At 47.0% G+C, this 17,498-nt stretch overlaps 1 protein-coding gene and 1 pseudogene across 1 annotated transcript in view; one reads left to right on the top strand and one right to left on the bottom strand.

The window, feature by feature from the left end:
• The window catches only part of KIF13A (kinesin family member 13A), a 199,800-nt gene that overhangs the window by 21,845 nt on the left and 160,457 nt on the right, over positions 1–17,498 (bottom strand). The window contains 9 exon segments of the mRNA XM_046004604.1: positions 1,260–1,298; positions 5,122–5,268; positions 5,483–5,615; positions 7,589–7,740; positions 9,555–9,728; positions 10,228–10,389; positions 12,424–12,573; positions 13,325–13,465; positions 15,225–15,387. Coding sequence (XP_045860560.1) covers positions 1,260–1,298; positions 5,122–5,268; positions 5,483–5,615; positions 7,589–7,740; positions 9,555–9,728; positions 10,228–10,389; positions 12,424–12,573; positions 13,325–13,465; positions 15,225–15,387 — 1,261 coding nt within the window.
• LOC123941553 lies at positions 6,493–7,233 on the top strand (annotated as a pseudogene).

A 17,498-nucleotide genomic window follows, 5' to 3' on the forward strand; every position in this document is an offset into this window, starting at 1 on the left:
TGAACAGAGCCTAAATCACAGACCAGCAAATGGAATGGAAAAAAGAAAACAGGCATTTTCATAGTTCATTGTTCAATGGCGTCAAAACATGTATTTTCTGATTTGCAAAGAACAGATCAGCAGAGAACCTTTCACACTGGCTGCAGAGATTTCCCCCTGACCACGACCATTAGGGTCACCAAAAGTCTCCCATGCAAACACCCAGCATGCATCAGCCATGCTTGAAGAAGCAGCCGTTGGGACTCTCTATGCAACCATGAACAACGTGGCAGGAAGCGCACAGACAGCAGCAAGACATGAGTTAATGGCATTGCTGAGATCCAAGGGGGAGACTGGGACGTCCTCTGAAGTCTGTTTTCATTTGTTTGTTTTCTTTCTTAATAGAGTTACGAGAGAAAGAAACCCATCGATTCTACTCAAAATGCTCCCTAACGTGCCTAATTCCAGTCTAACCCTTAAGACGTGACATTAAGAGCAGACGGCAGAGGGCTTCTGAGGCTCTATCTACAACGTCCCCACAGTTCACATTCAGGAAGGCACCTGGGAAAACGGTGGAGAGTCAGTACAAAGACTGGGGACCGAACCCGGAACACTTCACCTTGATTTCCCGCCTTGCCTGTTCCCTTCCTCCCACATTCCATGACAGCAGGCTAGCCAGTGCTGACGAGGTACAAGTTCACAGGTGCCTTTTTAAAAAAAATCTAAATTTCCATAAAGAAAAGGCTGAGACTTAAATTCTCCAAGTTATGGATAATTAAGCTGGGTCCTAACGAGAGAAGGAAGTTGGCTAACCCCAACTAAACTGTGTACATGGAATGTTTTCAATTTCCTATCCAGTGAGAGACTTTTAAATGACAACCCCTTACTGGAATAATCCTACTCTCTCGGACATGAGGCACAAAATGTAGTTTTGCATAGAAAAGACAAGGTCTGACTTAAAGATTATGGATGGATAATTCCCTGGTTTGAAAAATCGTTAACTGAACACAGTGACAACGGTCTTGCTTCGCAAGTCTTTATAAGCCGATTCGAGACAGCACAGCAGCGAGGCAGTCTGATCACACACTTCGTACGGACAGAGTGATCTGTGGCCATAGTACTGGATCCCTGATTATGTTTAAAGCAAATCCAAAGCGAGGGAAAGACTGCACATTCTTGCTCGATGGTCCTGCTTCCTCCTCCCTGCCCTCTGCTTTGCGGGTGCTAGCCATTAGCAGTAGCTTGTGCCCCATGCCACAGGAGGACAGCAGCAGTGATACCTGGTAACTATCCATATCACCGCCATCCTCATCATCTCTCTGGTAGGAAAAAAATAAACACAAAGGACATGCATTTTGTTTCTGGAACAGCACACGGGTCATTCTTTAAGCGTAACACGCACGTTACAACGGACAGCCACCAAATACAACATTTACATGAACTGCAAGAAAGGTTCAGTGGGTTTATTAATTTACCTGTCTCTCATGAAGAATTTAAGTTTGGTTTTGTTATGTTTTTAATAAAGGAAACAAAAACAAACAAACAACAAAAAACAACGCAAACTCTCTTCCCTGGGACTAGGAGTCAGCCTCATTGGGTCAGGTCTCACCCTATCGTTACGGAGTGGTGGATATGCGTTTCGCGGTGGGCTACCTGACATGTGGAAAGAACTCAGAAAGACAAAATGGCAGAACTAGACTCTACTGCCCAACCTCTTGGTTTAGCCATGAGGCAGCCAGAGCCCTGAAGGATGAAATGGTTTAAGGTTTAACCTAAGGATCCACACAAATCGTGGCAGAGTCAGGACTGGAAGCCAGGCTGCCAGTTGGCCCACTCAGCGTCCTTTCCCCCTGCACCACACCACATGCACTGAGGGAATCCTCACAGGCAAAAGCCCACTGGGAGCCTCAGTCTAGTCCCAGACAGGGTTCCTCACGTACGACTGTCTCAAGAGCACAGCCCGCCCTGCTGGACATTGGATCCACTATCGTCCACTACCGGTTATGTTAGCACCAAACCAACCGGCTGAGAAAAATCAGAACTGTCCTAAACCTAAAACCAAGAGTTTACAACAATTGTATAAGGTAACAATTTTGGCAGAAAACATTTGGCAAAACAAAATCACCACGTTGAAAATATAAGGGTTGAGTTGAGACAGGTTTCCCTAGACAGAAGAATAAAAAAATTCCCACTGGTAGGGAATAACCGTCTCTAGGGAGGCAGGTTCTATGCAAATGAACACTGGCCCACCCATGTAATAATCGTCTTTCGTTTTTTCCAGTTATTGGAGGGTTAATATTCAAACAGGCAGTGAAGTGGTTTAGTCATAAAAAGACAAACCGTTTTAAGCGCTTTAAAAATATAATTACTTTACTCTCATATGTAAGTATACTTCAATATATACTGCTTTCTGAAAGTGCTCTAAAAATACAGCTAAATGTATTCTCTGTGTAGACTTCAAAAATTCACTTTGTTTTAAAAGTCTGGAACCCAGGGGGCGCCTGGGTGGCTCAGCGGGTTAAGCCTCTGCCTTCAGCTCGGGTCGGGTCGTGGTCTCAGGGTCCTGGGATTGAACCCCTGCATGGGGCTCTCTGCTCAGCAGGGAGCCTACTTCCTCCTGTCTCTCTACCTGCCTCTCTGCCTACTTGTGATCTCTCTCTGTCAAATAAATAAACAAAATCTTTAAAAAAAAAAAAAGTCTGGAACCCACTGTTATCATTTGAATAACAACTAACTTACTAAATGCATGCCTAATACGGAAGTAATTTTTCTTTTTTTCTTTAAGATTTTGTTTTTTAAGTAATCTCTATATGCAACGTGGGGTTCAAACTCATGACCCTGAGGTCAAGGGTCCCATGCTCTACTGACTGAGCCAGCCAGATGGCCCCCGAAGTAATTTTTCTTGACTTAATCCCCATATTATTGAATAAAGTACAAACAGCTCAAATTTATCATTATTATTTTTAAGACTAAGGAGAACCTCTAAGCAAAGACTAAGGAGAACCAGCCTGAGCTTTCATGATGTATAATTTATGAAATCAGCATATTCTGGACTGGCGTGAGCTATGGCATCAGAATATTTCTAAAGTATTATGTCAACAAAATAAGTCCTGGATGTGACCTTGAGCATGACTGCAAAGAAAAATAAAAGCTTTAAAATAGTCACAGTTTAGGGAGCACCTGGGTGGCTCAGTCGGTTAAGCATCCAACTCTTGACTTCAGCTCAGGTCATGATCTCAGGGTTGTGGGATTGAGCCCCACATTGGGCTCTGCACTTAGCAGGGAGTCTACTCTTCTCCCTCTGCCCTCTCTCTCTCCAAAATAAATAAATCTTTAAAAAATCTTTATAAAAAATGAGTCAGTTTTTATATTGATTGTTTCTAAGTAGGCTCCATGCCCAGTGTGGAGCTCAACATGGAGCCCAACATGGGGCTTGAACTTACAACCCTAAAATGAGTTCAGAGTTGAGATCCAGAGTAGGCCACTCAATTGACTGAGCCACCCGGGCGCCCTGAAACAGCCACGGTCTAAATCTGCATGACTGGTACTGTGTTCTTTAAAGAGCATTTAGCGCTGGGGGAAGCACGAATTTTGACAAAAACTGGTTTTAACTCAGGAGATAGAGCAGTTTTAAAAGTACAAATAATCCATCCTCATAAGGTTCCTCAAATGTGAACATGTAGTCAGTTGAGGATCTCTGCTTTATAGATCATGACTTAGGGCTCAAATTCAAAGTTCTAAGAAGCCCCAAAATTTTAGTATAGCCTGGGATTTCAGGGAATTATTAAGTCTACTTCATCATTCTGGAGAAGTGAGGAGGGGAACCAGAGGTTTGCATTATCCCAACGAGGTAACCAGGAAGGCCGTGCTAGACTGAAGGATCCAGGTCCCCTTGGCTCTAGGCTGGTGACTTTTCTCCCAGACCCTGCAGCCACCCCCAGAGCTGACGGCCGAGGGAGGGACTGAGCTGGGATGAGAACCCACACAGCCCAACTTCCTATTCCACATATGAGGAGAAGTCTGGCGGAGAAGCCTCCCCTAAGCCAGCAGACTGTCCTCATGCCTTCCTTCCTACTATCCCTGGCTCTGAGAATCAGGTTTAATTTTGGCCTGGGTGGGACAGGGAAGGTGGCGCTTGATAGAACTATGCCTTCCTAAGGGCTTGTGGGCCAAGCCGGTGCTCCTCCTGGCTGTCAGAAAGTCTTTGCCTGAATGTCAGGGAGTGCAAGGAAACTGAGACAGAAGAGGAATCATCCTCAAGACGGCTGGGCCCCTGCCCAGACTCCACAGAGAACCGTCACAATGGGGACTGCTCCCTCCCTCGTGTGGCAGGGAGGGAGGCAGAGTTCGGTGGGCTGATTCCTCCCAGTCCCTAATTCACATCTGACAGTGACCTGGGGGCTGAGCAGGAAGCACAGGTCCCAGCGGACAAGCTCCTAATCTTAAAGTTTATTCTCACGGAGCGATTAAGAACTGGGACTGGTAACATGAACGTCAATTCTTCGACGTTTTCACCTTTCACGGTTTACCAACATTTATTTATTTATTTAAAAAAATAATCTCTACACCCAATATGGGGCTCAAACTCACGACCCCAAGATCAAGAGTCGCAGGCTCCTCCCACTGTGCCATCGAGGCACGCCCCCCCATCTTTTAATTTTTTCAAAATGAGAACAGAAGATTTAGTAAAAGAGGACTTAATGGACAAAAATGATCATGGGGACAACTTTTAATTGAAAAATGAAAAAACAAGCTTTCACAGGACTGTTTAACTCTGCCAGCGTACGGGGGCAGTTTGGTATTCATGAGAGCAGATGGGGCCAGGCGGACATGCTGAGTCCCCCCACATATCTAGAGCCCGCTGGAAAATGGAATCTGCCAGAAGCAGATGAGTAACACGGCACCCATATGTGTGTTTACACATAAAATTATTAATCTAATTATTAATCTGCTAAGCCACCAGAGTCTTTCAAATCTCACAAAAAAGGCAGTGGGTGGAAATGTGAAGGGGGGGAGCCGATCGAAAGGTCAAGTCGAGGAGTGCTGTCATATTCCCCAAAGGTCTCCATCCCCACCACTGGCTGCCTTTACCCTGCACTAACCGGGCCTCGCTGCAGGCTACCTCAACCCCACTGGTCTCACCTGGTAACTGTCCAGTCCTCTTTGCAGCTTGGTGGACCTGGCAGTGACGCAGCCGATGGAGACAGACAGGATAGCTTCGACCATGAGCGGCAGCGTCCCAGAATGCTGCACGGGTTTCACCGTGACCTGCACCCTCCGGGAATGACCCTGTAGAGGGCGGGGGCGTCGGGGGAGGGGCACGGCGTGGGGGGCGGGGCGTGGATGGGAGCCAGGAATGGGAATGGCAAGGAGTGGGGGCAGAGGGTAAAGGAAGGGAGGAGAACCAGGGAACACAGAAGCCCGTAATTAGAAAGCTCCCAGAAATGGTGCAGGAGAGTGGGACAAAGAGAAAACACGAAACAAACCAAACCGCGCCCAGCACCTGTCTGAGCTGGAAGATGCCTCCCGTGTTGACGTCTTTGGCCTGGTGGAGCTCCACGGACGCGTACTCCCCCAGCTCGTTCAGCTCCAGTATGGAGATCCACATCTCTATTCGCCGTGTCACCTCGTTCCACCTGCAAAACCACGTCCCGGTGAACGGCGACGTCACTGCCCAGCGATGTTATGAGCCGCAGGAATGAGCCGCCATCCCCTGAGCTCTTACTACAGGCTGGGCCTCATGCTGTCACGTCCGTCTTATTTAACTCTCGAAACCCTATGGTAGAAGTCGTTCCTCTTTATTTTTAAAGATTATTTGACAGACGGAGATCACAAGTAGGCAGAGAGGCAGGCAGAGAGAGGAAGGGAAGCAGGCTCCCTGCTGAGCAGAGAGCCTGATGTGGGGCTCGATCCTAGGACCCTGGGATCATGACTCAAGCCAAAGGCAGAGGCTTAACCCACTGAGCCACCCAAGCACCCTCCTCTTTACTTTACTGAGGTAAATATATGTATATTCAGTGAAATGTCCACATTTCAAGTGGAGTTTGATGAGTTGTGAATAGGCACACCCCTCTGTCACTACCCCATTGTCTGCCTCTGAAAGTTTGCTCATGCCCCTTCCCATTCAATACCCATAGCATCCCACAGAATTAGTTCTGCCTGTTCCAGAAATTCACAGAAAGGGAATCACTAGCGCGTACTCTTTTAGGTCTGACCTTTTTGGTTCGGTGTGATGTTTTTGCGATTCATTCAAATGGGTTTCCTTTTCCTTATTATCAGAGCGGAGTAGTATTTGTTACATGACCCGTAGTACCGTTTATCAAATGTTCTCACATGTTTGGGTTGTTGGCAGTGTGGGAATATTACAACAAGAACCGCCATGAACATCTGTGAACAAGTCTATTTATGGACTTATATTTTCGTTTTTCTTGGGGAAATAGCCAGGAGTAGACTGCTAGGTCACGGAAGAGGCAGAGGACTGAATTTCCAGGAAAGTATCCTCCTGGGCAGGAGATGGGCCAAATTCCTAAGAAGAGGAAGCTTGTGGCCAACAGCATCTTCAAAGCTCGACGGAACGAGTTTCTCACTCAGGAGTTGGCTGAGCATGCCTACTCCGGAGCTGAGGTACGAGTTACAGGAACCGGCACAGAAATCATGACCTTGGCCGCCAGGATGTACAAAGCCTTTGGTGAAAAGGGCTGGTGGATCTGAGAGCCGACCGTGGTGGTTCAGCAGACGTCTGACTTCCCCAAGGGCAGTGGAGAGCTTTATGCTGAAGAGCTGGCCACGGGAGGTCTGTGTGCTGTCACCCAGGCCAGGTCCCTAGTGACCAGCTCCCAGGAGACCCTGCTGTGTGGAGGGCCTGCCCCGGTGTACTGTGCTTCATCATGAAGAGTGGGGCCAAAGAACAGTAAGAACAGTGAGGGCCTGGTGTCCGGGAAACTCTGAGGACAGAGGGCTGTGGCCGGGCAGATGATCTACTGGGGACCCTATAACCTGCTGCTCAGACGGGGTGTGCGGGGCATCAAAGCAAGGATCACGCTTCCCTGGGACCCGAGTGATGAGACGGGCCCTTAGAAGTCTGTGTGTCACCATGTGAGTACTGGGGACCCCAAAGATGAGACACTGCTCACCACTTCCACCAGGGAACAGAAGGGTGGGAAGCTGGAGCAGCCTGCCATGCCCAAGCCTGTTCCCGCAGCCCAGCATGGGCTCCCTGGCAGCTGGACCCGGCGTCCAAGTATTGCTCTATAAAGACTTTTATAAAATCTTCCAAAAAGGAAGAAAAAAAGGAAACTATCCTGTTTTTTTTTTCTTTCTATAAACTTTACAGTTTTATTTCACATGGAAGATTCCAATCCATCTCAAAATACGCTTCGTGTATCGTGCAAAGCCAAAGTCAAGGTTGGTTGTGACCCGGGCAGACAGGTGGTTGTTTCCGTCCTGTGTGTTGAAAAGACTCCCCTTCCCGCATCGAACACCCTCCATGCCCGCTAGCTCCTTTTATCGTTCCCATTTCGGCAAGGAGGAGACAGGCCCGGGGACCCCTCCTCTTACCCTCTGGGCTAGTGCTAGTCTCGAGCCTGCGTCCGCTCGGCCAAGTACACACCTGTCATGCAGCGTTCTCGTCTTCGCATGGAGAGAGTCGACTTCCCAGATGGAGCTGCCATTCCCGGCACAGCGGTGGCCCCACACCTCAATGGCCAGGGCTCCGTCGGACAGGAACTCCAGGAGCTCCTCCGTCACCGTCACCACGTAGTCCTGGGGCAAGCGGGAGCCAGGGAAGGGCAACGAGTCACACACGGAGCGGTCTGACATTTCCCTTCTACCTCTCCGTGGGGTAGGGACCCGCTCTGGAGGTGGCTCGTCTGATCCCGACCTGAAAACCACCTGTGCTGCTGCAAAGACCCGGAACACTGGCTCTTCACACTAGCAAGGAAGAAGGGACTGAACGCAACCCCACTGTTGAATCAGGGCGGACACTGACGGGAGCGTCCTGCCCCGCATCCCAGTGCTTGTGGGGTGCGGAAGCGAGTCCGTGTCCCCACACCTGGCTCCTTGCCGTTCTACAAGACCACTTAGACCACCCGCCGCCGCAGGCTAATCAGCACATCCCAAAAAAAGAACGTCTGAGTGCCTCTTGCTATGGCTTGGGAGACTGAGAACAGAATTAAATTTCCCATAATTATCTTCATGACTCTGCTCTTGCTCTCAAACATGCCCGTCCCAGCTCCTCGTCACAAAACGCAGACAGAGGAGCGTGAGGAAAAGAAGGCTGAGTGGACGGGGGAGTGTGGAAGCGCCTGGAACAAAGAGGCAGGTGGGGGACCCAGCTGAGCGTCTTTCCAGCAACATCTTAGTGATGTCTCTGGCGAAGGCGATGCTGCGGCTCTCATTTCTGGAAAGATCCGTGCTCTACTGATTTAACATTCTACTACTTATCCTCTCATTTATTGTATTCGGAGACAGAGCCTGAATTTTAGAAGGAAAACAAACTAATGATCCATTAGGATAATCAATACATCTTATTGATGAAAACACCCCAAAGTCACGCGGTGAATCCAAGGACTCCAGGTCCCTGCGACTAGCGTTTGTCAAGCCAGCTGTTAATTAGAATGTACTTAAAATTCAGGCTTTGTCCTTCTACAGGACTAGCTTTGTGGACCCAAAGAAAGATGGGGACTGCTTAAAAGAGTATTTAGGCAACAATAACCAAAAAATAATTAGTAAGGATTTTGAGAAGCAGACTTGGTGAACATAGGTGAAAGAAAAAAAAAAAGCGAATCATTTGTTTTCAGAAAAAGAAAGACTCGACAGTCTTTTACCGATGTGAAATCTGATAGGTGTGGAGCCAGAAAGAAAAAGCACGATTTCCAAAGGAAGGGGTCTGGGTACCTGTTAAGGATTGTGCAAGGGAAAACAAAATTACAACAGAAGGTAGCATGTGTCTCTCAGAAACAACCTGTGGGCTGTCTGATGTGAAAGCCAGGCAGGGTGGCTGATGGTCACACGAGAGGGCCAACCCAAAGCCACCAAAAATTCACCTCGTCTATTGACATTTTCTTTAAAAACTCATATGGTGCATTAGAATGTGATGCTAGGAGTGCTATCCCATATTCCAAAGAATGAGAAGAGGTTCATGTACATTAAAGGGTATAATTCTGCAATATACATAACATGACCACATTTTTTGTAAAAAACAAACAAAAAAAAACTTTCCGAAGACGTTAGGCGTGCATGACGGTAAGAGACCATCTCTATGCCCATTGCTGTGTGAACATCACACACAGATAAAAGCTGGAGGGCACAGAAAATAGTTTATCTAAATACATACAAACCGTCACAAGCCGTTACACCTCTAGGGCCCAAGACTTCAAGGAGAGGACTTTCAGATTTTATTTTAGACACTTCCCATCTGAGTTTGTACTGAAGCACATTTTGAGGTTAAAAAGCGCAACAGACATATTACATTTATTAAACATTCTTATGGGGGAGCTTCTAAGGTACAAGAAGGGTTCTGAACGGCACCCAGGTCCCTTGTCTCTGTGCAGCCCGTCTTGTAACGGCGCCCGTACCTTACAGTGAGAGAAGGTCACGGTGTACTGGGCGTCCCGGGACTGAGGGGAAGGCACCTCGGGGTCCACCACCGGGGCTGCCACTGTAGATTCACACTGGTCCCAGAACGTGTATTGACAGAAGACAAAATTCGAGAGGTTTAAGGGAAGCCCAGTTGCCTCTTTAATTTTTACCTAAAGATAAAAAAAGAAGCCACATAATTCTGATAAATGCTTCCTTCAAGTACTTCTATTTTAAGAGTCAGCGATGACACACGTAAATCGGTTACTGGTTCCACATCTGACAACATCTGGCCCGTGAAGGGTTCCGCTGATCATCAGTCCGTCCCGCGACCGTCACCACAGCACATGAGCCCGGGCACAACGGCACACGGCCTCGCAGATTTTCCCAGCGGCTGAGTCTCTGCCGCAGACGCTACCTTTACTGGAAAAGCACGATTCACTGAACGGTATGCACTTCCTGCTCGCCAAGGCACACGGACTTTTAAAATTTCACCCACTGGCAGCAGAAAGCGCGCTCTACTTCTGGAGAAAGGCCTGCCCGCCGCTGTATTTATGGCCACAAAGCTTAACATTTACTACGCTCTAGGAAAAACTCCCAAGATGTTCTGTCGAACTGCTGTGGACGAATGCAGTCCCTTATGGCGCCTGCCCGCCCATCCCATCCTCTCACCCGGCACGTCAGCTTCCTGACCCGGTGGATGACCTCCCCGCTGCTGTCCACGACCTCAAGGCTCCCGCCTTCGCTGGAGTTCTCCGAAGAGTCATCCTCCACCACGCGCTCCGGGACGGTCCCCGTCACGCGCATCACTTCCACGTGGAGACGCCCGGCAACCTGAAGCAGGGACCAGAGCGCCTGTGGGTTAACAGGCATCCTGTGGCACAAGCCTGACCGAGGACAGACAGCATGCCACCAGATGCCTGGGACACCGTTCTGGGACAGCTCTGGCGACGGGACGCTCACCCCTTCCACAGCCAGCCCGTTCCATCACCTGCCCCAGCAATCACCCTGCCTGACTCGGAGCCAAACTTGCCTGCCACATCCCTTCTAGAATCATCTTCATTCTCATCCCTCTGTACAGAAGGATGTAAAGGCAGCTATCATGTTCTACCCGGAGTGGTTTATCTTACTCCATATATATTCATTCATTTCCTCTGCTATCAAACACCTGGCCTGTGGGAATCCTGGGACAAATGGTAGAGACATGTGCAGGTTGTCACGGGCTAAATCGATCCAGGAACTAACCGTGTGCCAGCAACTGCACGCAGCACGTCCTTTATAACAGTAGACCAGAAGGCACGGTCGCCCGGCTCCTGGAGCATTTACTCTCCTGGGAGCAGAGCACGGGTATGGGACTCACCCTGGGAGCAGGAGGGAGGCGGGCTCCATGGGGTAAGAGCCATCCCAGCAGGAACGACGAATACAAGGACAAAGATATAAGGAGACCCTTCCTTTAAAACTGCTCCTCCCTCCCCCAAAGGCTTAACATGTCCTCAATATCCTGGTGGTCCTCTGAGTAGGTCTAGATGAGCAGAGGCCCTCTTGCTGCTGGGTGCACGGTACTGAGTTAAAGGACAGGATTATCCCGCACTTGGCATCCTCCAGGGCTACAACTGGCCAAGCTGTCTTTCATAACACGGGGTAAGGTTGCAGCGGCTGGAGTTGTGAAGGTGACACGTTCTGCGGGTGCTGCTGTCGTCTTAAATAGTAAGGCTCTTTTTTAAAGGTGGTTGGACCCAACTTCCCCTGGCAGCGGAGACCTGAGGAATTCGTCAGTGGTCTTGAACAAGTGAGACCAATATGGAGGAAGCCGTTAGAGGAGGGGGAATGGGAGAAATCGATTTGAAGACAAAGGTTCTCAAGATTTTTTTTTTCAGTGGTTTTTGAGGATCTACTACATTTTTAGTAAAATTGCAGAGGGATGAAAGCCCCACGCAGACCGTGGCGTAAGAAGCCCCGACTAAGGGCAGAGTCACTGCACTCCTTTGCCACGAGAGCTATGGCCATTTTTCACATGGGAGAAAGCGCCTCCAGCCCGCTGGTCTTCTAGAGCAGAATGTCCCTTGCGGGGGGGGTGGGGGGGTGGGTGGGGGGCTACGACATGCAGCACGTGAGCTGTGCACGTACACAGCCGGGATCCTGGGCTGTTTCCTGGCTCACCTTGGGCAGAATGGCATCCCATCCACAGGCTGCCCTAAGGACCACAAGCAATAACTAAGTATTTTAAGTCTGCACGTTATGAAGGGAAAGCGATGGAGCAGCGTTGTTGCTAAATTTAAAGTAAAAACATCAGTTGATGATAAATGGATAAAAATAAAAAAGTGTGAACTTGATCTTCTGAAATGTCTTGGGCCTACACTGAGGTTAATACAAGTAAATAACAGACAGGGGAACCATTTTGTTTTCTTTCGTTTTTAAAAAGATGTCAAGCTTGTTTTCCTGGAATACTTTAGTTTTCAAAATAACACTCCCAAGTTGTATCTCGTAAAGACCACGTAGGGAGAGGGAAGGAATCTGAGTATATTACAAACATAAGACATCAAGGGACATAAACGGGGATGGAGCTGACTCTGGTTTCCCAGAGATTTCTAACTTGATTAAAACAAAGAAAAAAACTTGTGAACCATAAATTTTTAAAAAAGTTATAAGACTCTTACATGATTTTAACCTTATAATCTTAAAAAAAGATTTAATTTTGATAGTTTCTATTAATAAGAGCAGAGAAGAAAGAATGTGATCCTGACTATTCACCATAGTTTCCTGATCTGCTTCAAGAGCATAACTTAAATTGGATTCACACAGACAGACAGACACACACACACATACCCCCTTTAACAGGTTTCTCCTCCGAGGATGGCTTATCCTTACCTCCCCCTGCTGGCTGATGATAGGAACTGCATACTGAAGTTTCACATCATAGAACAGACACTCCAAGAACACATTAGCCACACCAATTAAGTTGTGATTCTCTTGGGCTTCGTAGAAAGGGTCACCTCGTTTCCCATAGAGACGCTTTGCCTGATGGGTGGGAAGGGGGGCAGTGAGGGAGGGGAGGAGGAAACAAAACACCAACTTGGGTAATATTATCTAAAAGTAGCACTTAAAAATGTTTAAAAGAGAAAGCATTTATCCAAAGAAATTAAAAAAGCAAAATGACCATCATGTTACAAAAATAAAATGTAGCACGTGGGCGGGCTTGATAGCTGGGGGGGCTACATGACGCCCATGTGGAGAGTTCTTCCTTAGTTACGGCCTCTCTTCCCTCTGGCACCCCGCGTGCAGCCTTTTTCACTCCATTCCCTGTGCTTTGCCTCATTTCCCTCACCGAGGCTCCTTCTCCATTACTAATATCCACAGAAATGGACTGTGCTTTCTAGAATCATTCTTTGTAGATCACAGCTGGGGGAGCAGGAACACATGCTAACAAATACGAAATCCAAGCTGGCTCCAAACGTGTGGGTTTGTCACAACATTGACCAAAGAGCCCGGAATCGCTTCGTTCTATTTCATTTCACCTGAAATGTAGCAAAAACCCTGCCAACTAAGACTATGTCATGTGTTCTCTTCATTTAGTTCCTGTCCATGTAGACATTGCATGTTCAATGACAAGTTCAACTTAGACCCCTTTCAATGTCCCTTTTCTAGTATCAATGTCCAAACTACAACTGCAGATATTCCCAGCCACGCATGCGTGCGTTTTGACAGTGATAGCACTTACGCTCTGCCCTTTCAACATGGTCAAATCTCCTTGACATTTTGCCTCTTTTACCTCAGGAATTTTTTCCTTCCATTCTTGATAAAGGTCTCTCATGTCAATTAATTTATTCTCTAGCTTCTCAATGGTCCAAACTTGGGTGCCCTTTCCTTTCCTCCTCACTTGTATAGCCGGCTCACTCACGATGGCTCCTCTCTGCGGAGGGAAGGGAAACAAAGACACAACAAACCAAATGAGCCATGTTACAGCTTTTTGGATTGTTAAAGCAATAGATGTTATTGTCAAGCAACAAGTTTGAAAAAGACGCATAATGGATCCAGAAAGAAGATGAAATTCTACCACTTAGGGCATATGCTGGCTTATTTCCAACTAAAATGCAGAAAGATTGATGAAATCTTCTGTGTATACCCATGCACACGCTTTTTTATTTTAATCATAAGCAGAACCAAACAAAACTGTAAATCTCCTATCCTGATCCTCTCTCCACAGCTTTTATATTATGAACATCTTCTGGTGTTGTTAAATATTCCATAGACACGATTTTTTTTTTCTTTCTAAAAATATTTTCTTTATTTATTTAAGAGAGAGAGAGCACAGGCGGGGGGTGGGGAAGGAGAAGCAGACCCCCCTCTGAGCAGGGAGCCCCACACGGGGCTCAATCCCAGGACCGTGGGATCATGACCTGAGCCAAAAGCAGACGCTTAACCAAGTGAGCCACCCAAGGGCCCCTCACAGACATGAATTTTAATAACAACATAGAAATCTGTTATTTGGATATACCATTCATCTGACAAATTATGATGTTGTTCGACATCACAGCTCTTTCAAATTTTGACCCTATAAAGGCCATTATGATAAGCATCCTTCTACAAAAAGCACATCAATTTTTAAAAAACTTCCATGATTGTGAACTTAAGATAAATTTCTCAAAGAACTGCTTGGTCAAAGGACCCAAATGCAGAACGATGAATGAAATACTCCCTAACTCATTTCTAGTTTGCTTGCTGGAGGGAAACATAAATGGGTGAAAATTATTTTCTTTTGAAGTTTGTCCTTAAAGGGAAAAAAAAATTCTTCAAGTTGAAATGATGGTAAACTTCTCAGTGACTGCAAAAAGTTGTTCTGTGTATAAAAGAAAGGTACTGGGGCGCCTGGGTGGCTCAGTGGGTTAAAGCCTCTGCCTTGGGCTCAGGTCATGATCCCTAGGTCCTGGGATCGAGCCCCGCATCAGGCTCTCTGCTCAGCAGGGACCCTGCTTCTTCCTCTCTCTGCCTCCTTGTGATCTCTATCAAATAAATAAATAAAATCTTTAAAAAAAAAAAAAAGAAAGGTATTATGCAAGTCTTCCTTTCTTACAGAATCCACTCTTAAAAATGGTACTATAACAAAACATATACTTATCCCCCATTCCAGAAGGTACCAATTATCGGAATAGAAAAGCCAGAGGAATTACTTATATATATTTCCAATTTTAACATCTCTGAGGGCATATATACTCTGGGGAGGGGGGTGGTCTATAGAGGAAATCTTTTTCTTTAAAAATTTTTACTACTGAAGCCTAGTTGGTAAACGATGTTATATTAATATAGAGAAAGTCTTGGGGCGCCTGGGTGGCTCAGTGGGTTAAGCCTCTGTCTTCGGCTCAGGTCATGATCTCAAGGTCCTGGGATCGAGCCCCGCATCAGGCTCCCTGCTCGGCGGGAAGCCTGCTTTTCCCTCTCTCTCTGCCTGCCTCTCTGCCTGCTTGTGATCTCTGTCAAATAAATAAATAAAATCTAAAAAAATTAAAAAAAAATATAGAGGAAGTCTTAAAAAGAATAAATACTCTGGCTCACATCAAAATCTCCTCGTGGATGGTGTTCGGATATAGGTTGTATGTGTCTTTGGTGTATATTCTATCTTATGGTACATAAGCTGTGCATTTTGCTCTCGTTCGCTTTAGAAACACTCTCACCTTCCTGTTGGCGCTGAGGTTGGCAGCAGGGATCTGCAGAGTTACTTGGTAGTCAGTGAGCTTACTCATCTCCTCAGCTAAGAAGTTTGCTTCCCTCACCAAGGTATTAGCTTTCACGAGCTGCTCACGCAGCTTTGCCAGGCTTTGACGGAAGAGTTCGTCCCTGCGGGGTAGCGAGCAAGGAAATGAGAAAATCTGAAAGAAAAGGAAACTAATCCTGGTTCTAAGTGAGTCATATTATTAGAAAGTGGTAGAAAAACTCCTTTCTGGAGACAATTTTCAACCTTTTTTTTTTTTTTAAAGCGGAGGGTTGTTTGGTGTGTGTGTGGTTTTTTTTTTTTTTCCCAATGTTTCCCTCCTCCCACAAGGGTACTGTGGGCTCCCTATTGGCTACCACTGATGAGGAGCAAAATATGTGAAGGGACTTGACTAAAAACCATTATTTTAAATCCTCTAACATTTGAAAACTGCTAGATTTTGGTACGATGCTGCCAAAAAACCAATAAAGGAATTCTTGAGGGAAAAGAACTGATTATGACTTGTTGTGTGTTTCTGGGGCTGGGGGAAGGGAAGCAGGGGAGGGGAGAGAAATCCGGAGTCCATAAGGACAAAGCATTTCACATGGTTTCTTCAACCGCTAACAGGCCAGAAGTGGGGACTTCCGTGGCAGCAGGAATTCAACTTTTTCAACTCTGCACAACAGTGCTTCCTGGTGAGACCTTCCCTAATGTTCTGACGCTGAAAATAGGTCAAACCCCTATTACACGCTCTCCCAGCCCCGTCTTCTGTCTCGGCGGCATACGTCCTAGTTCGACTCTCTCGTTTATTTGTACAATGATTCGAGCTGCAGGCACGCCCGGGCGAGAACCAGGTCTGTCTTTGTTTGTCATTACACCTAATTCCCGGGCAAGTGCGTGACCCATTGTGGGATACCCCAAAACTGTGAATGAAAGGAAGAGTACTTTTGGGATCCCCATGAGAATCTGGACTCACAGGTAACCCACACTAACAGACTGCTTATGGAGCCTTATCCAGCTTCTCTCTTCTACCATTTACACGCCTTCTGCCCTGACTTCACAGGACAAGGAGGAGCTTGGCACATCCAATCTCTACTCCTTTTCTTCTCGCCGTCGGAGTGACACAGGAGGCAGACTGTGAAGATGATAAAAGTTTCCCCAACCCATATGACACATGGATCCCGTCTGCCTGGTTTTACTAAACGATATCACCATTTTTTTTTCAGTTATCCAAACTTGACTTCTTCCAGTCAGCGCCGTCTTTTCTCTTTTCTACAACATCCAGAAAAAAAGCCTCGTTGACTCTTCCTTGAAGTATCTCCTCAATCTCTCTGTTGTTCTCGTAGCCCCTGGTTCCTGGTTCACACCCCCCCCCCCAGTGACCTCACAGCCCCCGGGTTCTCCCTCTTCCCTCCCAGTCACATAACCCCTGCCTTGTCTCAGGTCGGTCCTCAGTTCAAAACCTCCTCTGCACCTACAGAACAGCTCTGGACTCAGCTTGCTCTCCTCCTCTGAAGCCACCTCTTAGACCAAACAAAACAGCTCTTATGTAATCTCCCAAACGCACCTTCCTCTTCTCCACGGCTCCCCATTTGTCTGTGCCAACCTGCCTGTTCAAAACGTCCCCCACCTCCTGGCTGCCTGTCCAGTCGTCACCCTTCAAACTCACTGGAAGTCCTTCCTTCCCCACGAACGTGCTGCAGAAGGCTCCAGGGAACAGGGTCCTACCCTCTGCTGACCACCACAGCCCTTCCTGTGCTCCCTGCCCAGGCACCCGCTCCTTTACCAGTTCGGGAATTTCACACACTCCATACTCACAACGCACCTACCCAAGACACCACTGTTCTGGGCACTTGGGACACTTCAGGGAATGAGGCTGATTACCTGCTTCTGGAAGTTACTCTTCAGATCAGGGATAATTATGCAATTGCAACACCGCCTATTGCTGGATGAAACTGTTCTTTAATTTACTATTACGATGGACATTTCACATATTTGTGAAACATCTTGCTCTACGCTACACGGTGATGTCTGGAAAGAACACAGTACATCTCCAGTTTTCTTTGTAATCTCACTAGCTCTGACATATACTCGATTTTCAGCCCCTCAATATTTACTTAGGTATGAGTCCCTCCATATTTCACAAGCCACACCCACATTGATTTAGGTAAGAGTCCCAGCTTCTAATACCATGACCCATCATTAAAGACATCTTAATCTCATCCAGTGACTCTGGAGAAATCAATATCCAACCATT

This window comes from Meles meles, chromosome 5, assembly GCF_922984935.1.
Source record: "Meles meles chromosome 5, mMelMel3.1 paternal haplotype, whole genome shotgun sequence".
Lineage (NCBI taxonomy): Eukaryota > Metazoa > Chordata > Mammalia > Carnivora > Mustelidae > Meles > Meles meles.